At 40.5% G+C, this 24702-nt stretch overlaps 1 protein-coding gene and 1 long non-coding RNA gene across 5 annotated transcripts in view; one reads left to right on the top strand and one right to left on the bottom strand.

Moving 5' to 3' along the window:
- Positions 1-17293, bottom strand: part of LOC148773436 (uncharacterized) — a 43970-nt gene extending 26677 nt beyond the window's left edge. The window contains exon 1 of the long non-coding RNA XR_016036788.1: positions 17181-17293. This is a non-coding gene — a long non-coding RNA (uncharacterized LOC148773436). The remainder of the gene's footprint in view (positions 1-17180) is intronic.
- CUL4B (cullin 4B) overlaps positions 16042-24702 on the top strand; it is a 31085-nt gene continuing 22424 nt past the window's right edge. The window contains exons 1-3 of one of the 4 annotated variants that reach the window (XM_055438283.2): positions 16042-16168; positions 16920-17450; positions 19493-19608. In XM_055438283.2, the coding sequence (XP_055294258.1) occupies positions 16141-16168; positions 16920-17450; positions 19493-19608 (675 nt within the window). In that variant the 5' untranslated portion in view covers positions 16042-16140. Of the gene's footprint in view, positions 16169-16919; positions 17451-17619; positions 17754-19492; positions 19609-24702 lie in introns of those variants that run through there. The other 3 variants (XM_055438284.2, XM_055438285.2, XM_055438286.2) reach the window with 3 other exon arrangements.

Below are 24702 nucleotides of genomic sequence, written 5' to 3'. Positions count from 1 at the left end.
CTCCATTTCTTCTAAGGGATTCCTGCCCACAGTAGTAGATATAATGGTCATCTGAGTTAAATTCACCCATTGCAGTCCATTTTAGTTTGCTGATTCCTAGAATGTTGACGTTCACTCTTGCCATCTCCTGTTTGACCACTTCCAATTTGCCTTGATTCATGGACATAAATATTGAGGAAAGCTATACACGAAACTTAGTGAACAGACACTTCCACTTTTTATCCTATATTCGTCTATATTTGTATTTACAAAATGTTTTTGTGTCATTTGTATAAATAAACAAAACTGAAAGGTAAGCATCAATAGAATAGAAATAGTTCATAGAACTTCCTTAAAGTTCTAATAACTGGAAAAAAAAAAGGAAAAAGGAAATTCAGTCAGTCCAGCAAAAGTAAGGAAAGGGGAAAAAGAAACAATGAAGTGTGATAATTGGAATTTTTTTCTTAAATGACAGGAATATGTACATCCATAAACAGTTGTGCCTTGGTATCCACTGGGGATTGGTTCCACGATCCTGTCTCCGCACCCCCCTCCCTCCCTCACCCCCACTCCCCCATCTGCCTCCACCTCCCCCCACCTACTAACTCTGGAATCCCCAGATGTTCAAGTCTCTTATTAAAACTGTGTAAGTCTCATGTAAAATGGTGTAATACAGTCTGAACTCCACATATGCTAATGTGAACTGGCAGATACAGAGGGCTGAATGTACTACACTGCCCGTAAAAATGGTAAGGTGAATTCTATGAGTACTGACACAGAAAAATGTCCATGGTATAATATTAAGTGAAATAAACAGTCACAGAACAATTTTCACAGTATGATCTATTTTTTAAAAAAGCAAAAACTCTGTAAATAGCTAAATATATAGAAAAAGATATTTAATTAGAAAACCATTAACTGAAGTTGCCTTTGGGGATTGGAAGAAGGTGTCACCTTTTTTTGTAGTCAAAGATTGTTGAGACTTGGACATCTCTAAATGTACAACTGATCATATTACTCTCTTCCCTGCTTAAAGCCCTTCAGTGGGTTACCCATGACCTAATGGATTGAATCCAAATCCTGGAGCATGATGTACAAAGTTCACCATGATCCGAACCCTACCTGATTGTCTTTATCTCTTACCATCCTATTGCATGCCAGTTGCACAGCATGTCATGCTTGCGTTTGCTTAAATGCGCCATGCTTTTCCTCATACTTCCATGTGTTTGTACACATTGTTGCCTTTTCCAGTTTACCTGTAGGTTTCTAGATGGCACCATCCTGATATGACAAATTAAGTGCAGATTTGTATAATAACAATTCCAAGTCCCCATCTTGTGGACTATGGAAAGTCTATTCTTCCATCAGGTTGGAGGGCGATTCCTCAAGCTCTGGAGTAATTTTGGGGAATCCGCAAGTAAGGCATAAATATTCAAAAAATCAGTCCTAGTTGTCGTTTGTCATCTCTGCCAGGTATTCATTCTCTAAACTGCTATGCTAGCGTTCAACTGATCACCGCTCACTGTCTTTATAGTTTTTAAAACTTTTTATTATATGATTTTAATATATAAAGAATATGTGTGACATGTAATTTATGGAGTATAATAAAACAAACATCCAAGAACCCATCATCGGCTTAAGAACTAGAACACTACCACTGCTTTTTTTTAAAAAAAAAAAAAAACAGGACTTTGTTTTAAATAAATATTTATTTTTGGCTGTGCTGGGTCGTTGTTGCTGAGTCTGGGTTTTCTCTAGTTGTGGAGAACTGGGGCTGCTCTCCAGTTGAAGGGCAAGGGCTTCTCACCACAGTGGCTTCTCTTGTTGCAGGGCACAGGCTCTAGGGCCCTCAGGTTTCAGTAGTTGTGGCTTGGGGACTCCAGACCAGGCTCAGTAATTGTGGAAATCTTAACCATCAGACAGCCTGGGAAGTTCCTACTAGAACATTACCAATGCTTCTGAATCTACCTAGATTCTCCGCCCTCTTGCTTCCCCTAAAGCAATCCCCTATCATGGATTTTGTGTTTATTGTTTCCTTTCCATATTTTATTTTTATCACATTATATATCCGTGAGTTTTCTTATTTTTGAGCTTTAAAGAAAGTATCAAATTGTATGTATGTAATTTATTTCTTTTTGTGTAACATTCCTGTGATTTATGGATGTAGCTACAATTTATTTATTTTTTTTAACATTGTAGTATTTTCTCATGTGAATGTACCACATTTAGTCATTCTGCTGAAGAATATTCTCTTGCCATTCTTTGAAATATGTGTCACAGGTGATACAGACTAGGAACAGAAAATCCTTACCATGTTTTAAATCAGTTTGTCCTCTGTGCCACCACTAAACATTCTCCATATGCCTCTTTATTAGTACTTAGCATATTTAGGAGCAAGGGTCAGCAATTTTTTTTTTTTTCTGTAAAGGACTAGGTAGGAAATATTTCAGGCTCTGTGGGCCGTATGGTCTGTTGCAGCTACTGAACTCTGTTGTTTTAGTGTAAAAGCAGTCACAGAAAATATGTAGATGAATGAGTATGACTGTGTTCCAATAAAACGTTCTTTATAAAGACAGGCAGCTGGCTGAGTTTGGTCCACTGGCCATCATTTCCCAAACCCTGCTCAAGTTCATCTGAATTCCTGTACCATTGTCCACTATCATGATCATAATGTGCATCTGTATCATCTCATTTCTTTTTCAGTATCTTATTTCCCATGCCTCATCACACCCTCATCCTGCCCTTTGTGATTCTGAGCTCCTGTAGCTAATGATGAGGCCAACTTTTAAGTCCAATTCCTAAATGAGTGTGACTCAAAGCAAGAATTGTTATCAATAGCCACAGCTGCAACAGCAAGTAGGGTACAGAAGGAAGGCCCAGTACTAAGAAGTCTAGGAATTGCTATACCAGATTTGAGGCTAGAATGCTGCCTTGATTTCTCTCCTGAACATTCTGGGGTTTCCAGTTAGGACTAAAGCTATTCCCTGAAAACTAGTTTCCTTGTAATTTCCTGCATATGCCTTATTCTCTCTCACCTTCAGGATTTAAAGTGAAAGTGAAAGTTGCTCAGTTGTGTCTGACTCTTTGCCATCCCATGGACTATATAGTCCATGAATTCTTCAGGCCAGAATACTGAAGTGGGTACCCTTTCCCTTCTCCAGGGGTTCTTCCCAACCCAGGGATCGAACCCAGGTCTCCCGCATTGCAGGCAGATTCTTTACCAACTGAGCCATGAGGGAAGCCCAATGTGCTCCCTATTTTCCTTCTTTATGCTCATTCACATACCCCTTGCCTGGCTAATTCCCACTTCCCTCTGAAATTTACTTTCTCTGAAAGATATTCTTAACTCCCCAGCCCAACCCTTCCTCCATCCCACCACACCCTACCTTCCTAAGCTGTGCAGAGGTCTCTCCTCTGTGTTCCTATTCCAGTTCAGTCCCTCAGTCATGTCCCACTCTTTGCGACCCCGTGGACTGCAGCACACCAGGCTTCTGTGTCCATCACCAAATCCTGGGGTTTGCTCAAACTCTTGTCCATCGAGTTGGTGATGCCATCCAACCATCTCATCCTCTGTCATCCCCCTCTCCTCCTGCCTTCAGTCTTTCCCAGCATCAGGGTCTCTTCCAATGAGTCAATTCTTTACATCAGGTGGCCAAAGTATTGGAGCTTCAGTTTCTGCAGCAGTCCTTCCAATGAATAATCAGGATTGATTTCCTTTAGAGTGATTACTTTGATGCCCTTGCTGTCCAAGGGACTCTCAAGAGTCTTCTCCAACACCACAGTTCAAAAGCATCAGTTCTTCCACGCTCAGCTTTCTTTATTGTCCAACTCTCTCACTTCCATATGTGACTACTGGAAAAATCATAGCTTTGACTAGATGGACCTTTCACGGCAAAGTAATGGCTCTGCTCGTTAATATGCTGTCTAGGTTGGTCATAGCTTTTCTTCCAATGAGCAAGCGTCTTTTCATTTCATGACTGCAGTCACCACCTGCAGTGATTTTGGAGCCCAAGAAAATGAAGTCTGTCACTGTTTCCATTGTTGCCCCATCTATTTTCCATGAAGTGATGGGACTGGATGCCATGATCTTCATTTTTTGAATGTTGAATTTTAAGCCAGCTGTTTCACTCTCCTCTTTCACTTTCATCAAGAGACTCTTCAGTCCCTCTTCGCTTTCTGGCATAGGGTGGTATCATCTGCATATCTGAGGTTATTGATATTTCTCCTGGAAGTCTTGATTCCAGTTTGTGCTTCATCTAGCCTGGCATTTTACATGATGTACTCTGCATACAAGTTAAATAAGCAGGGTGATAATATACATCCTTGATGTACTCCTTTCCTAATTTGGAACCAGTCTGTTGTTCCATGCCCAGTTCTAACTGTTGCTTCTTGACCTCACACAGATTTCTCAGAAGGCGGGTCAGGTGGTCTGATATTCCCCATCTCTTTAAGAATTTTCCACAGTTTGTTGTGATCCACGCAACGAAAGGCTTTAACATAGTCAATAAAGCAGAAGTAGATGTTTTTCTGGAATTCTCTTGCTTTTTCTCTGATCCAGTAGATGTTGGCAATTTGATCTCTGGTTCCTCTGCCTTTTCTAAAACGAGCTTGAACATCTGGAAGTTCTTGGTTCATGTACTGTTGAAGCCTAGCTTGGAGAATTTTGAGCATTACTTTGCTAGAGTGTTCAATGAATGCAGTTGTGCAGTAGTTTGAACATTCTTTGGCATTGCCTTTCTTTAGGATTGAAATGAAAACTGACCTCTTCCAGTCCTGTGGCCATTGCTGAGTTTTCCAAATTTTGCTGGCATATTGATCGCAGCACTTTAACAGCATCATCTTTTGCTTATCAATAGCTCAGCTGGAATTGCATCACCTCCACTAGCTTAATTTGCAGTGATGCTTCCTAAGGCCCACTTAACTTCACATTGCAGGATATCTGGCTCTAGGTGAGTGATCACACTACTGTGGTTTTCTGGGTCATGAAGATCTTTATTGTACAGTTCCTCTGTGTATTCTTGCCACCTCTTCTTAATATCTTCTGCTTCTGTTAGGTTCATACCAGTTCTGTCCTTTATTGTGCCCATCTTTGCGTGAAATGTTCCCATGGTATCTCTAATTTTCTTGAAGAGATCAATAGTCTTTTCCATTTTATTGTTTTCCTCTATTTCTTTGCATGGATCACTTAGGAAGTCTTTCTTATCTCTCCTTGCTATTCTTTGGAACTCTGCATTCAGATGGATATATCTTTCCTTTTCTCCTTTGCCTTTTGCTTCTCTTCTTTTCTCAGCTATTTGTAAGGCCTCCTCAGACAACCATTTTGCCTTTTTGCATTTCTTTTTCTTGGGGATGGTTTTGATCACTGCCTCCTGTACAGTGTCACAAGCCTCCTCCATATTTCTTCAGGCACTCTATCAGATCTAATCCCTTGAGACTTTGTCACTTCTGCTGTGTAACTGTAAGGGACAGTGACAGGAGCTACCCCACGTTCAAGATCAGAAGGGGTGGCCTTGAGGAGATACCCCTCATCCAAGGTAAGGTACAGCGGCTGCGCTTTGCTGGAGCAGCCGTGAAGAGATACCCCACAACCAAGGTAAGAGAAACCCAAGTAAGACGGTAGGTATTGCGAGATGGCGTCAGAGGGCAGACACACTGAAATCATAATCACAGAAAACTAGTTGATCTGATCACATGGACCACAGCCTTGTCTAACTCAATGAAACTAAGCCATGCCGTGCGGGGCCACCCAAGACGGGCGGGTCATGGTGGAGAGGTCTGACAGAATGTGGTCCACTGGAGAAGGGAATGGCAAACCACTTCAGTACACTTGCCTTGAGAACCCCATGAACAGTATGAAAAGGCAAAATGATAGGATACTGAATGAGGAACTCCCCAGGTCAGTAGGTGCCCAGTATGCTATTGGAGATCAGTGGAGAAGTAACTCCAGGAAGAATGAAGGGAAGGAGCCAAAGCAAAAACAGTACCCAGTTGTGGATATGACTGGTGATAGAAGCAAGGTCCGATGCTGTAAAGAGCAATATTGCATAGGAACCTGGAATGTTAGGTCCATGAATCAAGGCAAATTGGAAGTGGTCAAACAGGAGATGGCAAGAGTGAGCACAGACATTCTAGGAATCAGTGAACTAAAATGGACTGGAACGGATGAATTTAACTCAGATGACCATTATATCTACTACTGTGGGCAGGAATCCCTTAGAAGAAATGGAGTAGCCATCATGGTCAATAAAACAGTCCAAAATGCTGTACTTGGATGCAATCTCAAAAACGACAGAATGATCTCTGTTCGTTTCCAAGGCAAACCATTCAATATTTCAGTAATCCAAGCCTATGCCCCAACCAGTAACGCTGAAGAAGCCGAAGTCGAACCGTTCTTTGAAGACCTACAAGACCTTTTAGAACTAACACCCAAAAAAGATGTCCTTTTCATTATAGGGGACTGGAATGCAAAAGTAGGAAGTCAAGAAACACCTGGAGTAACAGGCAAATTTGGCCTTGGAGTAGAGAATGAAGCAGGGCAAAGGCTAATAGAGTTTTGCCAAGAGAACGCACTGGTCATAGCAAACACCCTCTTCCAACAACACAAGAGAAGACTCTACACATGGACATCACCAGATGGTCAACACCGAAATCAGATTGATTATATTATTTGCAGCCAAAGATGGAGAAGCTCTATACAGTCAGCAAAAACAAGACCAGGAGCTGACTGTGGTCAGATCATGAACTCCTTATTGCCAAATTCAGACTTAAATTGAAGAAAGTAGAGACAACCATTAGACCATTCAGATAGGACCTAAATCAAATCCCTTATGATTATACAGTAGAAGTGAGAAATAGATTTAAGGGACTAGATCTGATAGATAGAGTGCCTGATGAACTCTGGACGGAGGTCCATGACATTGTACAGGAGACAGGGATCAAGACCATCCCCATGGAAAAGAAATGCAAAAAGCAAAATGGCTGTCTGAGGAGGCCTTACAAATAGCTGTGAAAGGAAGAGAAGTGAAAAGCAAAGGAGAAAAGGAAAGATATAAGCATCCGAATGCAGAGTTCCAAAGAATAGCAAGGAGAGATAAGAAAGCCTTCCTCAGTGATCACTGCAAAGAAATAGAGGAAAACAACAGAATAGGAAAGACAAGAGATCTCTTCAAGAAAATTAGAGATACCAAGGGAACATTTCATGCAAAGATGGGCTCGATAAAGGACAGAAATGGTATGGACCTAACAGAAGCAGAAAATATTAAGAAGAGGTGGCAAGAATACACAGAAGAACTGTACAAAAAAAGATCTTCACAACACAGATAATCACGATGGTGTGATCACTCACCTAGAGCCAGACATCTTGGAATGTGAAGTCAAGTGGGCCTTAGGAAGCATCAGTACGAACAAAGCTAGTGGAGGTGATGGAATTCCAGTTGAGCTATTTCAGATCCTGAAAGATGAGGCTGTGAAAGTGCTGTGCTCAATATGCCAGCAAATTTGAAAAACTCAGCAGTGGCCACAGGACTGGAAAAGGTCAGTCTTCATTCCAATCCCAAAGAAAGACAATGCCAAAGAATGCTCAAACTACCACACAATTGCACTTATCTCACACGTTAGTAAATTCATTCTCAAAATTCTCCAAGCCAGGCTTCAGCAATATGTGAACCGTGAACTTCCAGATGTTCAAGCAGGTTTTAGAAAAGGCAGAGGAACCAGAGATCAAATTGCCAACATCCGCTGGATCATGGAAAAAGCAAGAGAGATCCAGAAAAACATTTATTTCTGCTTTATTGACTATGCCAAAGCCTTTGACTGTGTGGATCACAATAAACTGTGGAACATTCTGAAAGAGATGGGAATCCCAGACCACCTGATCTGCCTCTTGAGAAAGCTGTATGCAGGTCAGGAAGCAACAGTTAGAACTGGACATGGAACAACAAACTGGTTCCAAATAGGAAAAGGAGTACGTCAAGGTTGTATATTGTCACCCTGCTTATTTACTTATATGCAGAGTACATCATGAGGAATGCTGGGCTGGAAGAAGCACAAGTTGGAATTAAGATTGCCGGGAGAAATATCAATAACCTCAGATATGCAGATGACACCACCCTTATGGCAGAAAGTGAAGAAGAACTAAAGAGGCTCTTGAAGAAAGTGAAAGAGGAGAGTGAAAAGGTTGGCTTGAAGCTCAACATTCAGAAAACTAAGATCATGGCATCTGGTCCCATCACTTCTTGGCAAATAGGTGGAGAAACAGTGGAAACAGTGTCAGACTTTATTTTTTTGGGCTCCAAAATCACTGCGGATGTTGATTGCAGCCATGAAATTAAAAGACGCTTACACCTTGGAAGGAAAGTTATGACCAACCTAGATAGCATATTAAAAAGCAGAGACATGACTTTGCCAACAAAGGTCCGTCTGGTCAGGGCTATGGTTTTTCCCGTGGTCATGTATGGATGTGAGAGTTGGACTGTGAAGAAAGCTGATCGCTGAAGAATTGATGCTTTTGAACTGTGGTGTTGGAGAAGACTCTTGAGAGTCCCTTGGACTGCAAGGAGATCCAACCAGTCCATTCTAAAGGAGGTCAGTCCTGGGTGTTCATTAGAAGGACTGATGCTAAAGCTGAAGCTCCAATACTTTGGCCACCTCATGCGAAGAGTTGACTCACTGGGAAAGACTCTGATGCTGGGAGGGATTGGGGGCAGAAGGAGAAGGGTACGACAGAGAATGAGATGGCTGGATGGCATCACCTACTCTGTGGACATGAGTTTGAGTGAACTCCGGGAGTTGGTGATGCACAGGGAGGCCTGGCGTGCTGTGATTCATGGGGTCGCGGAGAGTCGGACACGACTGAGTGAACTGAACTGAACTGATGCTTTTTTGGGCTTCCCTTGTGGCTCACGGTAAAGAATCCACCTGCAGTACGGGAGACCTGAGTTGGATCCCTGGTTGAGAAGATGCACTGGAGAAGAGAATGGCTACGACTCTAGTATTCTTGCCTGGAGAATTCTATGGACAGAGGAATCTGGCAGGCTATATTCCATGGGGTCACAAAGAGTCGCACATGACTGAGAGACTTAAATGTCAGTATTCAAATGTTTGTGACTTTGGCAAGTCATTTTAACCTCCTTCCACAAGCCTGTTTCTCATCTGTAAAATTCGGATGGCACTTGACCTATCTCACAGTGTGGTTCTGAGGATAAAATAAGATTGTGTGTGAAAGTGCTTTGGAAAACTGTAAAATCAACTGCAAATGGAATTTTGTATTAGTTCTGTATTCCCTTCTGACATCTAGCACCATGCCTTGCCCAGAGTAGTTTGCTCAATACATTTTTGTTGAATGACCAAATGAATTGGCAAGAGAGATAATGCTATCTGTGGGAATAAAGGACATTTAATAGAATCAGGGAAAACAGATCACTTGGCAATAGAAACATCCATATGGTGAGTGATAATTCAGAAGTTGGGCATTTATGGATAGCTCCAAACCCACATTCCCAATGTCTGCTCTTTGTTTGGCTTATTTTAAAAAGATGAATTTTCTTTTAACATGATTTTGGCAGCTGAGATCAGCTGTTAAATTTGACTTGAAGCTAAATATGCAGTCCTTTCAAAGCAGGGTTTGCCCCAGGAAATACTGTGAGGTCAGCAAAATGTACTCTCAGAAATCTTTCCTCCCTTGATGGTAACTTCTCCTCCTACCCACACTGCAGGGCCTACACAGAGTTCTGTTTACCTCCAAGCACTGAAGACTTTTGTATTATCCTTTGTTTCTAAGAAGCATTCACCTAAAAGGGTCAGGAACTAAGTCTCTCTGGTTAATTTGCATTTGAAAGAAGGATTCCTAGAGAAGGCGACTATTTTTATCAAAAGGAATGAATAAATAGTTGTGAAATTTCAGGCATTAAAAGAAATACAAAGGGTTATCAGCCTCATTCAGATCACCGGGGTACTTACTTCACCTACTGCCTTGGTCTCAATTCTGGAGTTATTTACAATCACCCAGAGAACTTCTTAAAAATACTGATAATTGAGATTTAATTCCACTGGACTAGGTTCAGTCAGTACAGTTGCTCAGCTGTGTCCAACTCTTTGCGACCCCATGGACTGCAACTTGCTCAAACTCATGTCCATTGAGTCAGCAATGCCAACCAACCATCTCATTGTCTGTCGTCCCCTTCTCCTCCTGCCTTCAATCTTTCCCAGCTTCAGGGTCTTTTCCAATCAATCAGTTCTTCGCATCAGGTGGCCAAAGTTTTGGAGCTTCAGCTTCAGCATTGGTCCTTCCAATGAATATTTCAGGATTGATTTCCTTTAGGATTGACTGGTTTGATCTCCTTGCAGTCCAAGGGACTCTGAAGAGTCTTCTCCAACACCACAGTTCAAAAGCGTTAATTCTTCCAAACTCAGTTTTCTTCATGGTCCAGCTCTCACATCCAAACATGAAAAGTGAAAGTCACTCAGTTGTGTCCGACTCTTTGCAACCACATCGACTACACAGTCCATTGAATTCTCCAGGCCAGAGTACTGGACTGGGTAGCCTTTCCCTTCTCCAGGGGATCTTCCCAACCCAGGGATCGAACCCAGGTCTCCTGCATTGCAGGCAGATTCTTTACCAGCTGAGCCACCACATGAATACTGGAAAAATCATAGCTTTGACTAGATGGACCTTTGTCAGCAAAGGAATGTCTCTGCTTTTTAATATGCTATCTAGGTTGGTCATAGCTTTTCTTCCAAGGAGCAAGCGTCTTTTCATGACTGCAGTCACCATCTGCAGTGATTTTGGAGCCGAAGAAAATAAAGTCTGTCACTGTTTCCATTTTTACTCCATCTATTTTCCATGAAGTGATGGGACTGGATGCCATGATCTTCATTTTTTGAATGTTGAATTTTAAGCCAGCTGTTTCACTCTCCTCTTTCACTTTCATCAAGAGGCCCTTTAGTCCCTCTTCTGTTTCTACCATAAGGGTGCTGTCATCTGCATATCTGAGGTTATTGATATTTCTCCTGGCAGTCTTGATTCCAGTTTGTGCTTCATCCAGCCTGGCATTTCGCATGATGTACACTGCATATAATTTAAATAAGCAGGGTGATAACATACAGCCTCGATATACTCCTTTCCCAATTTGGAACCAGTCTGTTGTTCCATGTCCAGTTCTAACTGTTGTTTCCTGACCTGCATACAGATTTCTCTAGAGGCAGGTCAGGTGGTCTGGTATGCCCATCTCTTTAAGAATTTTCCACAGTTTGTTGTGATCCACACAGTCAAAGGCTTTAACATAGTCAATAAAGCAGATGTTTTTCTGGAATTCTCTTGCTTTTTCAATGATCCAATGGATGTTGGCAATTTGTTCTCTGGTTCCTCTGCCTTTTCTAAATCCAGCTTGAACATCTGGAAGTTCTTGGTTCACAAACTGTTAAAGCCTAGCTTGGAGAATTTTGAGCATTACTTTGCTAGCATGTGAGATAAGTGTAATTGTGCAGTAGTTTGAGCATTCTTTGGCATTGCCTTTCTTTGGGATTTGAATGAAAACTGACCTTTTCCAGTCCTGTGGCCATTGCTGAGTTTTCCGAATTTGCTGTCATATTGAGCACAGCACTTTCACAGCATCATCTTTTAGGATTTTCAATAGCTCAGCTGGAGTTCCATCAACTCCACTAACTTTGTTCATAGTGATGCTTCCTAAGGACTAGGTTCAGACCTGGGCATAGGTGTTTTTGGGGAACCTCTGATTTAAACCTAAATTGACCCTGCTTTTGAGAGAAGGAAAAGCTGAATGCCATTGGAAGATTAAACCTTAAAGTAGGATGGAGGTAGAAAGACTCAACTCCATAATAAGCAAGTGCTTGGCAGCACCAAAGGAAGAAGTAGTCTGTGACTGATTTGTACCCTACTCCCAAACCCCTAGGGGAAACTGCCTGGCCCTGTAAGTCCTTAAATCTACTTTCCAGATGGTTCACAGGTAGGACAGTACATAAAATTTCTGAAACAAGGGGATAAATACTCTAATGGTTGCTATACCCAAGTCAGTATATCTTCAGTTGATGAGATAACTTTAGAAATGATATTACATATAAATGATCTTGTTTTTAAAAATGAGATCTGTGTCATTTCTTTACATTTTACTGAACATCATAGATTCAGCATTTGTAATTAAGTTCCTTGCTTTATAAAGCAATTCCAGGATGGGCAAAGGGTGAATACACAATGTATAGTTGGAGCATCATTGCTTAAGCTTTGGCCTCCTCAGTCATCCCCCAGCAGTCCCTTGTTGCTGATAGCATAACAAAGCCGTTATTATGATAAAAGTTTTACTATGTCACCACTGCTTGGTTTGACGCATCTGTATCTGTCTCCTTCAAAGATGGTCCTTCAGAAAAATGGATAGAGAACATGTGCCACCTTTTCCCCAGAAGTCGTCTTTTCTGGACACATTCTTAAACAAGGCTTGCTGCAGAAACATGTTTCTGAGCAAGCACTATCTGCTGTTTTTAAGGAAAATCCCATCCATGAATAACAAGGCTTCAAAGAGTGACTATTCACTGACAAGCCCCTCCTCAGAGATGTCTAGAGAAGAACCCAAACCAAGAATCCTGGGGAATCCCCATGATCAAAAAAGGAAAACTGCTTACACTCTGCCTTTTTAGAGAGATGCCTACAGAGAAAGAGGGATGGACATTAGATAGTCCTGTCTTTATTTGTATCTCTTCCTTTATGCATATATTTACCTTCATAAATAGCTACAGATTTATTTATTCACTTGATTAAAAGAAGGCCAGTAATAACTATACTTCATCTGGCGGTATTAGGTTTAATTAATGTTTCTAAGGTATGAGTTGAACTCACAAGATGAAAGATTCTGTGTATGGAATATGTGTACAGTGCCCAATTGGGTTTAATCTGATAATGCCATAAATGTATGGTGTCTGCATTGCACAATTTTATTACTGTGGTTTCATTGAGTTAAACATGAAAAATGTATTTTACTGTTGAGAATGTCTCTAATATTTGTTGACAAACATTTTGGTAGACACCCAGGTAGCGCTAGAGGTAAAGAATCCACCTGCCAATGCAGGTGACACAGGAGACATGGGTTTGAGCCCTGGGTCGGGAAGATCCCTTGGAGGAGGAAATGGCAACCCACTCCAGTATTCTTAGTCCATTGAAGTCACAAAGAGTTGGACACGACTGAACATGCACGCATGATTGTATGTTTTGGTTAGCCCTAATTAGTTGATTCTTGATGTCAAAGATGTTTTACAAAGCAACGTGGGTTTTCCTTCCTTTTAAACTGGTCCAAAGTTCCAAAAAGACACAAAGTTCTAGTCTTCATACATTACATAGTAATATCTCAGTTGGTTTGTGCCACAAAATGTAAATGTTAAATTTTTAAAATTAAATAAATTACATATCCGTACCAAGATGTGCTAAATATGTAAGAATCGACCTGGACAAAATAAATTAAGATTGTAAAATGTCAAAAGGAAGATTTTTATTAATCAAAAAGAACAAATATTTTCCTCTAAATCTCACTTAAGGATATTTCACGGAAAACTTAACTAGTAGGTTATAGCTACTGGGTCATTCAAAGTGAGCCTAGAGCTCAAGAGCCAAGTCTCTGTGCTTTTAGAGCTAACATGTAACACGGAAGACTGAAGGGCTTAGATAAGCATGTCAGATTGGGAGCTATTATTACAACCACATAGTTGAATATTAACAGGACTCGGCTATCCTGTATGTTAGCATAAAAGTTTATCTTTGTATGGCACTAAGATTTGTAATTATTTAAATAGCTAGTACTTCCATACATCCTTCTAAGGAATATAATTACTTGAATTGGAACATAGCCTACTTTTTTATTTTTTGGTCTTGAAAGGTCCCTGGTTAAACTGCAAATCCTCCTAGAAAGAGTACCACTTTGAGCTATTATCAGTTGGCCCATCCATATAACCTTCTAAGGAATATAACTACATAAATGAGAGTGACCTTTATCATTAAGTCCTGAAAATTGGCCAGTTAATCTTCCCTTATGAAGACATGGTGTTATTTTATTCTCATTCAATGAAAGATTCAACTCAGTAAGTATTTACTCTGCATTTACTCAGCACCATGTGAAATGTGAGACACAATAAGGGAGGGTTTAATATTTTGGAACAGCTTCCCTGGCCTTAAGAGCTTACAAGTCTCATATTGGGCAGGAAGAACAACATGGCACATTCAAAACAAATAGGAGCCCATCTTTCCCCTTTGAGGCCTCTTATCTCTCTTCTCTGTGGCCTTGGGCCCCGAGTTCCATTAGAGCCTTGCTTTCAGCCTGTTGTCATCAAACCGCACAAAGCTGCATAGTGGCCCAAGGTGGTACCTTTTCTAGGAGGATTTGCTTTTTAATGAAGGACTTTTTAAGACAATAAAAAATAAAAAGTGGAACTCTGTAAACAAAATTAGAAAACTGATTTATTCTTATGATTCTGATTTGTCTATCTCAAACTTTACAATACAAACTGCTTTTATTCCCTCACAATCCCATTACTACCCTGCTTTTAAAAGCCAATTTTGGTCTCCATACTGTCTACTTTGACTTACAGGGTAGACTCCAAAATTTTTTACTTCACCTGCCAGGCATCCTTGAGCCTCATCTTTCTTACTTCCAACCAGACATACTACTTTCCAGCCTCACTGCATTTTTCATATTTTCATAAACAGGCCAGGTCCTTTCACAACTCCCTGCTTTGCCCCTGTTTCCACTGCCCAGGGTGCCTTTCAATCCTCTCCCCTCGTCTTTTTGGCAACTCCCTCTTTGAGACCCTGGAGAAGGAAATGACAACCCACTCCAATATTCTTGCCTGGAGAATCCCATGGACGGAGGAGCCTGGTGGGCTGCAGTCCACGGGGTCGCAAAGAGTCGGACACGACTGAGTGACTTCACTTACTCACTCACTCTTGGAGACCAAGCATAAACCTCAATTCCTCTGTGAAGCTCAAACTATTCTAGACTTCTCTCAAATGCCTTTCACCTGTTCCCACAGCACTTTGTACGTTGGTTATAGTACTGTTCTAGAAACTAATTTTGAAACTCTTCTCCCACTGCTTCTCAGTGACAGGACCTGGTATTGTGTCTGGCATACAAAGTGTTTCAGTACACGCTCCTTCAATGTTTCTGCGGTTAGGAAGAGCAACAGGTTGGCAGATTTAGTTTTGTTTGCCAGGTTCGCCTACCTCCCCTCCCCCAATACCCTCGGGTCAAATAAAAACTCCCAACAGGGGATTTACATGGTTTATTGTTGTTAATGTAACCAAATTTAAAGGTTTGTTTTAGGATTAATGTTTTAAAATTTAGGCTTGTGTACTATATTGGTAGAAAACATTGACTTTTACCGATATTGTTGTCTTAAAATGTCTGGAGAAAGAACATGAACCAGGATTTCGTAAAAAAAGTGGCTTCGTTTAGTCTGTAAATTACCGGGTTAACGGCTGATGGGAATTGGAGCTGGGATTGGCCCTAGGAATTGTGCTAGAGGGACGTGTTAGTTACCTTCCTGCTTCTTGGCCTTAGAATACACCCTTTTAACTCTAGCCAGCCATTTTAGAGAATGCTCCCGGTAGGAAGGTAACAGGATTTGCATCTTTGTTACTGAGAAAAGTATCAAAACTCAGTATTGAGTCAGCGATGTCCTTGACATGAAAGAGAGAGAATGTACAGCTCAACGGAATGGAAAACTCATTTATCTTCTTTGTATCTAAGCTCGTTTTCTTTTCCTTTCCTATCTTAACAGCATGACATCCTCCCTAGCATCAGGCAAAATGGCATGCCTATGTTTTCCTCCATTTCGAGTTACTCCTCTCGCCTCGCAACCCCTCCTTATTCCTTTATCTCTCTCAAAGTTTCTATTCTCCGTTCCTTTACTTTTACTCCCTCCCTCCCTCTTATTTTCCCAGCTAGCTCACCCCGCCCTCTCCGTCACCACCTTCCCTCCCCTGCAGGCTCCTTCCCGCTCCTTCTCCCGCCACCACCCCTCCCTGCCCGCCTCGCATTCGGGAAGCTCCAATCCCGAGCTCCGCCGGTGTCTCGAAGGCCCGCCCCTCCTTCCTTCCCCTCCCCTGCCCCCCCCGCTCCCTCCCCCCAAGTCCTGCAGACCTGGGGGCTTCGGGATCTGGGCGCTATGAAAAGTGTCTGCCCAGTCACTTCCGGTAAGGGCGTTGCGGGGCGAAGCTTCCCGCGGGACCTTTTAGGAGAGGGTGGGAGTTATCTGTGGGCCGAGGGAGGAGAGGGCTGCCTAGGAAGGGGAGCTGGCGAGGGAGGGGTAGGGAGAGCGAGCGCGAGGGCAGGAGCGCGAGCGTCCCCGGCGCCTCAGCGGCCCCTTTCCCGCCGCCTCCCCCGCGCCCGCGCCCCCGCCCCCGCCCCCGGCGCCTGCAGAGCCGCGCTCCACCCCCCACTTCGGGGACGGACGCCGCGCCTCCCTCGCCGCCGCGTGACCGGAAGTGGCGCCATCTTTAGCCTCCTGTGCTATTGACAATAACAAGCTCCGGTTCGCCCCCCTCCCCCTTCCCCCCAAGCACTGCATCTCCCCTCCCAGAGAGAGGGAGAAAAGGAGGAGGAGCTGCAGCCTCACAGACTTACTGAGTCGCTCCTGCAGAAAGGGGGGAGAGAGACCGAAAAGCAGGGGAGGGGGACGGCACGGCCGTTTACCTGTCTGCCTCCTCATTCGCTCTCCCCCCTTGTTCTGCTCACTCCTGGTGTCAGCCTATCCTCCTTCCCAAACCCTCCCATTCCCCGGGTGGAGCCCCCCCTTCACTTTCCTTCTCGTCCTCTGTGTTTCTCCTCTCTTTATTCCCTTCCCCCTCTATTGCCACCTTCTCTCCTACACGCACGCAGGCATATAAACGTAGGCTTTTGATGCTCGTCTGCCTGTTGACCCCGCTATTTTCATGTTTCCAACAGGTTTTTCTTCCCCCAATCCCTCAGCTGCTGCTGCTGCTCAAGAGGTCAGATCAGCCACTGATGGTAATACCAGCACCACTCCGCCCACCTCTGCCAAGAAGAGAAAGTTAAGCAGCAGCAGCGGCAGTAATAGTAGTAACGAGAGAGAAGACTTTGATTCCACCTCTTCCTCCTCTTCCACTCCTCCTTTACAACCCAGGGATTCGGCATCCCCTTCAACCTCGTGCCTGGGGGTCCCAGTGACTGCTCCCAGCCACGTACCGATACAGAAGAAGCTGCGTTTTGAAGATAACCTGGAGTTTGTAGGGTTTGATGCGAAGATGGCCGAGGAATCCTCCTCGTCCTCGTCCTCATCTTCACCAACTGCTGCAACGTCTCAGCAGCAGCAACTTAAAAATAAGAGTATATTAATCTCTACTGTGGCTTCGGTGCATCACGCAAACGGCCTGGCCAAATCCTCCACCACCGTCTCTAGCTTTGCTAACAGCAAGCCTGGCTCTGCTAAGAAGTTAGTCATCAAGAACTTTAAAGGTAACCAGGGCCAAAATCCATGATCACGTACTCAGGATTTGACACTTGAGTGGTCACGTGCTCTATTTATGCTAATATGTTAAACAGTATAGAGGTGGCCTAATGTTTTATGCATAATCAATTAGGAGGAGGGAGGTCCTTTTTGGGTGGAGGGTTCATTTTCCGGGGGTGGTTAGTATCCTTCTGCTGAAGCATACACCAGGTGTTTCTGTGCAGTATTTTGAGGTCTGTCTCAGCCTATTGTATTTGATCTGTTATTCTTCATAACACTGACAATCGATATGATTGATCCGGATTTTACAGGTGAGAAATTTGTACTCTAAAAATGTTTATTTGTTTCAGGTGCATAGTGAATCTTGGCATTGCTGGGATTTTTATTTTTATGCTTCAGTAGGCCATATTACTAGTCCCTAGAAATTCAGGTAGCAATAGTGATCTTTTCATGTTCCAAGAAGACTTTTGGTTAGATTTATGATGTTGAATACTACATTCTTGAAACTCATGGAAGCAGTAGTTGGAGAAAAGTATTTATGATCTCTGCATTTCTTTCCAAAGGTAGGGTTTGGAAGTGAAAAACACTGTATACGCAGAAGTAGTAACTCTAATAGTAACTCATCTTTTATCACTGAAATGGGTTTTAAAGTACTGACCTGCAGCTTTTAGGAGAATTTGTTCAAGTTTTTGAGGTATGTGATTGAGAGTATTATGAATGCATTGATGCAAATATAAAATCCGCAATTTTGCATAATATAATTGAGCTGAGTTACTTTTTTAATCTATTGAGTGTGTTTCGGTTTCTCTGCCTTTTTCAACACCCTAACTGGCAACTAATACTAAAATGTTTATTAAGTGGAGAAGTAAAATGAATGAACTAAAGGAATATTGACCAGATTAGTGCCTTGTGGCTAAATATTGGTATTGAGAAAATTAGATTCCCCATGCTTGTATTTTCACCATTAGTGTAGAAATCAGGAATATGTTCTATTTTGTCTCAAGCAGAGGGTTGCTTATTTTTAACCTTTTCTTTTTCCTATCACTCCACTCCCACCTTCAGGCTCTCAAGTGTTGTAATCTTTCTGATTCAATAGTAGACCTTTCTGAAGTAAATATGAATTGTAATTGACTAGTTCACTGTTTTACTTTAAATATATCAATTTCGTAGCCAAGGATTTTTAAAGAGATGAGCTATGACCCTAATTGTATTTGTATACTGGTTTCAGAGATTTTGTTTGGGTTTTTGTTTCTCCCCCTCCTAAAATAGAAGCACATTATTAAGGTATCTGGATGTTCTAATAAAAAAAAAACAATTGCTGGTCAAGGAAGTTTAAATTAAAGCCTGGATTAAGATGTTCCTGTTCATTCTGAAAGTGCTACATAGGTTCTGGAGTTATTAGGATGTTTTGATTTTTTTGTATTTCATTCTGCTCATAAATGTAGTTTAAATTAAAACATGAATTAAGATGTTTCTCTCCATTTCTGTAGATGGTACATAAATATGGGAGTCAAACAGACCTGAATTAGAATCCCAGTTTTGCTGTTGACCATCTGTGGTGACCTTGGGCAAACTTTAGTAAATGAGTCTTCCAGCCTCAGTTTCCTTAGTTGCAAAATAAGGATAATAATACCATCCTTAGGACATTATTAGGAAGATTAAGATGTTTATAAAGTACTTTGTACATAGCAGGCACTCAGTATTTTAAATCTCAGATACAAAATTCATGTTGACTTAGGTTTTACACGTGATAGAATAGGATCAGGATTGGTTTTGTCTGTCATTTTCAGATCTTTATCTTTTGAGGCAATTCAGACAATAGAAAAAACTTTCAGCTTCAGTTTTAATAGGTGAGATAAAATGACTTACACAGTGTTCTGGCACTTGAAATTTTATTACTAAGCCTAAATGGTTACTGTAATAATTAGGTATGATAATTATAAACATCACAGTTTATCTTTGAAGAGCAATAATACTAGTAGTTTATGGATCCTTTTGTTAGTATATCTTGCATGTTATACTGATTATCAACCTTTTATATATCATCTAGATAAGCCTAAATTACCAGAAAACTACACAGATGAAACATGGCAGAAACTGAAAGAAGCGGTGGAAGCTATCCAGAATAGTACTTCAATTAAGTACAATTTAGAAGAACTCTACCAGGTATGTATAGATGTGGATAACCAGATTTGGTTAGCATAAATTGAGGTGCAGTGCATATGGAGTTTACTTTCTGAAATGGGTGCTTATGTAGATTTTTGGTTCCCTTCTCGTTCCAATTTCTTGATTAATGCACTCACTGTTTTATAAACAGACCATATATTCTGACATCAACTATGGCTACAGTCTTATTGGTATAAATTGGGCTTATCTTGAACCCTTCTGATTAGGATTTACAGTTAGGAGTATTTTGGTATAAGTTTTACCTGTAATAGAAACCTATAGCTTGGATCCCAAAAATAATTTCTGGTGACATTTTCTATTGTGAAACTTCTACGTGGTGTTACCTATAGGAAAGGCCTCAAGAAATGCTGTATACTTTATTCTACCTCTTTCCTGTTAGCATGCTTTTGTCATTTATTTCTCTTCTTCTTTATGTTTGTCTTATCTCTTGGCCTATAAGACACACGTTAGCCCCCAAAACGAGCAGCAGGTTGTTCATCAACTTGGTCTGAGGTTCAGATTTGTTTCTTTTGCTTAACAAATGGATCTGTCCTTGAAATGTTTAACTTAAAAATATAGTTACTGATTTAGACTTCTTGTTACCAAGATACTTTGCCCTACTGTATTTTTGCCAGAACCAATTCAAGAAGTTACTTTCCATTCTAGTGTCTGCAGTTTCATACTTTAAAAAAGTGCTGCACAGTCTAATGGCTTGAGTGTTTGTATTGATGAGTGCCTTGTAAGAAATTGTGTTGGTTCAGTTTATCAAAATTTGTAGTTTTCATCTATTCATTTTAGTTGTAGAAGTAGTATGGTGATGGACAAATAGTGGATCAGGAGTCAAAAGACAAAGGGATCTAGTTTTGGCTGTATTAGCCTGTGATCTTGGGCAAGGTGTTAAGCCTCTCTCAGTTTGTTTCCTCCTCTGTAAACAGGGAGAAGAACTGCTGTATCTATTTCACCAAGTTGCCCATAAGAATCAAATAAGATGTTTGTGAAAAATACCGTGAAGCACTATGATAGAAATATAAGTTGATGTTATCACTAGTTATTTCATAAGCCACAGTATGATTTTGTTTTACTTACAGTGTGTCAATTGAGATCACCAGTTTCTGTTGCTATTTAAATAAAATATATCAGTACATGCCAAACTCTCAGAATGGTGCCCACTGCATAGTAATACTGCCAGGTAATAGTAGTAAGTACTAAGGTATTAGTAAGGATAAACCCACCTCATTTGGCTGTGCTGGTACATTACACATGTGGATCCTGAGTTGTACAATAATAAATGTAGAATTGCAGTTAGACTTGAAGTGGTTATGTGGTCCAGTGTCTTTTCTTCATATAGTGTATATGATAGCCTACAAAGTAGGGTTGTCTCATTTAAGCATTATAGAAATGCTTTGTGAACTAGATAAGGTAGTAGTTATTATCCCCACTCTATGAGGAAATGAAATCTCAAAGGGACTCTGTGCACTGAAGAGCATATTGGCAGAGCAGGGGACTTAAACTGAGATGCCCAAATTTTCAGTCCAGTGTACACACTCCACATGCCTCTGTAGTGCAGTGTTTGAAGCAAATAAATAGTCTTACTTTAGGGGAAAAAAACTCTGTCATCAGAGAAGGTAATTTTTGTTCATACATGCATGTATATGGTGTTTCTTTGGATATGCTGGCATACAGCTTTAATTTCAGTAATGTGTTATATATTTCATGTTTGTAACATTTAGTTTCTAGTTTTTTAATTTTATTTTTTAATTGGTGGGAAATTGCTTTACAAGGTCGTGTAGGTTTCTGCTGTGCAACACAAATGAGTCATAATTATGTATCCATGTATATACTCTCCCTCTTGAGTGTCCCTCCCCTCCCCCCATCCCACCCCTCTGGGTCATCACAGAAGGCCAGACAGGGCTCCCTGTGTTATACAGCAACTTCCCACTACCTATCTGTTTTACACATGATAGTGGACATATGTCAATGCTACTTTCTCAGTTCATCTCACCCTTACCTTCCCCTGCTGTGTCCACAAGTCCATTCTCTACTAGGTTCATCCACTACCATTTTTCTAGGTTCTATGTAAGTGCCTTAATATACGGTCTTTATCTTTGTGATGATTGTAGTTGCTAATGAACTCTATTTACTTTACTTTGGATATTTTTCTGGAGCTTGTGGGTTAAAAACTATTTTTCCTGATAAATTTTTTTATTTTTGGCCATGCAGTGTGGTTTGTGGGATCTTAGTTCCCTGACTAGGGATCAAACCCCTGCCCCCTACAGTGGAAGCACAGAGTCGTAACCCCTGGACTGCCAAGGAAGTCCCTTTTCCTGATAAATTGTTCCTGTTAAATCTCTTTATGTTTCAGGAGCTCATAGCTCACATTTTTGTGTGTTTTTCCTTTCTTATACTTCAGAATTTCTACCTGGTGTTGTTCAGTTGCATTTCTTTAGCCTAAAATCGATTATAACTTTTCACTGTTAGCATTTTTATAATACTTTACTACTTCTGCTATAATAAATGTAAAAGCATTTGTTTCTAACTCTTTTGTTGTTTTCTACCTTAATTTTGTAAATGCTCCTTTGGATTGTTCTCAGAAAGATTATATTGAGATGTTCAAGTTCAAAAAAGAGGATAAAAAAGTTAAATTATTTCATACCATCTGGATTTCAGGTGCTTGTTTGATTTTTGAGTGGTTGAAATGTAATTTAAAAGTACTCTCCTAAAATTGAAACAATATAGAAATATGTCACGTGCCAAACAAAAGTTTTCCAAACTCCTCATTCCCCACCTCTCTCTCTATCCTTGATGTAAATACTTGTTTGGCATATGTCTATGCAGAACTTTTTTCTATGAATGAAAAACCATTTTGCTTTAAAGCTTAAGCATGGAAGTCTTCCCTAGTGTAGATTGCATATCCTTCCTCTTAAGTTTTTAATTTCTAGAAAAGAATTTGCTGTTCTGAGTATATTTAAAATAAGTAGATGTCATCTTTTAAAAGTGATTCAAAGTGAGACTTCTCTTTGCTCCACAACCTTGAAATCCTGTAAGAGTGAGGCAGTGGTTCGTGTTGTTTTGGTTTGGATATTTTTGTTTACTTTTTTATTTTTTAATATTTATTTATTCTTCATTGTGGCATGCAAACTCTTAGTTGCGGCATACGAGATATAATTCCCTGACCAGGGATTAAATTTGGGCCCTCTGCATTGGAAACACAGAGTCTTAGCCACTGGAACACCAGGGAAGTCTCTGCTTGGTTATTTTTGATTGACGACAAATAGGAGTATGGTTAAATGCACTGACTTTTGAGCTGATCAGCCTGCCTTAGATTAGATATGCAGTTCATGATGACTTTGAGTCAGTTACTTCTCTAAGCCTTGGTTTTCTCATTTGCAAAACAGGGAGACTAACACTACCTGTATGGCATGGTTGTAAATAAATACTGCGAAAAAGTACTTAACTACGCAGCCTGCTATATGTCTGTGTCATCGATGACGATAATAAGTAGTATTTGAGTCTTTAAAAAAAGATATCTTTATTTTGAGATTACATTTTATTATACAGCTTTAAAGCCACACATTTTTAAATTCTAAATCCACACTAGGCCAGAACAGCTGGCTGATAAATAGATTACATTCCAAAGGTGCATCAGAAAACATCATTAGCCAAACTGAAAAAATAATAGAAGAAGAACTGTGTGTGACTTTTTTTACTATGTAATATTTTAAGTAATGGGATTATTTTCCTCATGTTCTCAGCCTTGTGTGAGTAGCTGTGTAGTGTTGCTTTTTGTGAGGTTTTTTTGATAATTTTGTTATTTATTTATTTTTGGCTGTGCTGGGTCTTCATTGCTGTGTGGGTGTTTCTCTAGTTGCGGCAAGCAGGGGCTTGTCTCTAGTTGCAGTGCTCAGGCTTCTCATTAAGGTGGCTTCTCTTGTGGAGGACATGCTCAATAGTTGTGGCACATGGGCTTAGTTGCTCCATGGCATGTGGAATATTCCTGAACCAGGGATGGAAGCTGTGTCTCCTGCATTGGCAGGCAAATTCTTTACCACTGAGCCACCAGGGCAGCCCCTGTGTAGTGTTTTTAAATCAGCTGCCTTTTTTGGAGCTGGCTGGTTATTTCTATATGAAAGTGTTAACATTTATTCTTAACATAAATGTCTAGTTCTTATCTTTGAAGATAAGTTTAGTTCCTACTTCAGATCCGATGAAAATAATTCATTAATGATGGAAACTCTTGTTTGGTTTGCTTCTTGTGAAATAAATATTAAATAACGAGCCAATTAGTGATTGTAAATGAATCAATTAGTGATTTATTAATCTAGTGGATGACCACAATACTTGAAAGAAATAGTGCATCCATCCAAGTATAGTTTATTTCCCATTGTAAAATGGGGTTTCTTAAACAGTCATTGGATATGGGAGACTAGGTAGATTCTTAGCAGAGGTGATTATTCTGTGTTGATCACTAGCTATTGTGTTCTGTAAGTTTAACTGTTGATATTTTTAAGCTTAGCTTGTCACATTACTATTACTCCTGTTTTTACTGAATTGTTAATACTATCCCTGCTATTTATCCCAACTACAAATTCTTAGTCCTTGATAATTTGTCTTATTTAAGCTGTTTTTACTGGATGTAAAAAGAAGAATAATTTAGGTTTTATTATTTGGCTTCCTTCCTGCAATTCTCAGTTTTTGATATATTTTGATCATTTTATTTTAGCCATTTTTACTAGACATAAAAAGATATAATTTTGGTTTTATTGCTATATCAGTTGAAAAGTTTTGTGATGTGCTTTTTCTTTCTATATTTAAGCATATGGTTTGAAAAATAAGCCCCAACTCATTAGATCAGCCACCAGAGTTCAGCACCCTGGAGGAAATTGAATCTTTCTTAAGTGTCTCTTGTTGCTGAATCAGAAAATTTTCTAGATTTCCTCCCTTACCATTAATTTTTGCATTCTTTGTACTTTTTATCCTTGTTTTAATCCTCATTTTTTAAATTCTAGTCTTCTTAACCTCATTTCCACTCTTCGTCCTAAATGGAAGCTTATGTGCCTTTGCTGTTTCTTAAATCTTATATTCCATAAAGCATCA

Source organism: Moschus berezovskii, chromosome X, assembly GCF_049115385.1.
Source record: "Moschus berezovskii isolate FMDL1 chromosome X, NW_MosBer_1.0, whole genome shotgun sequence".
Taxonomy (NCBI): Eukaryota; Metazoa; Chordata; class Mammalia; order Artiodactyla; family Moschidae; genus Moschus; species Moschus berezovskii.
This window is presented reverse-complemented; position numbering and strand designations above follow the sequence as displayed.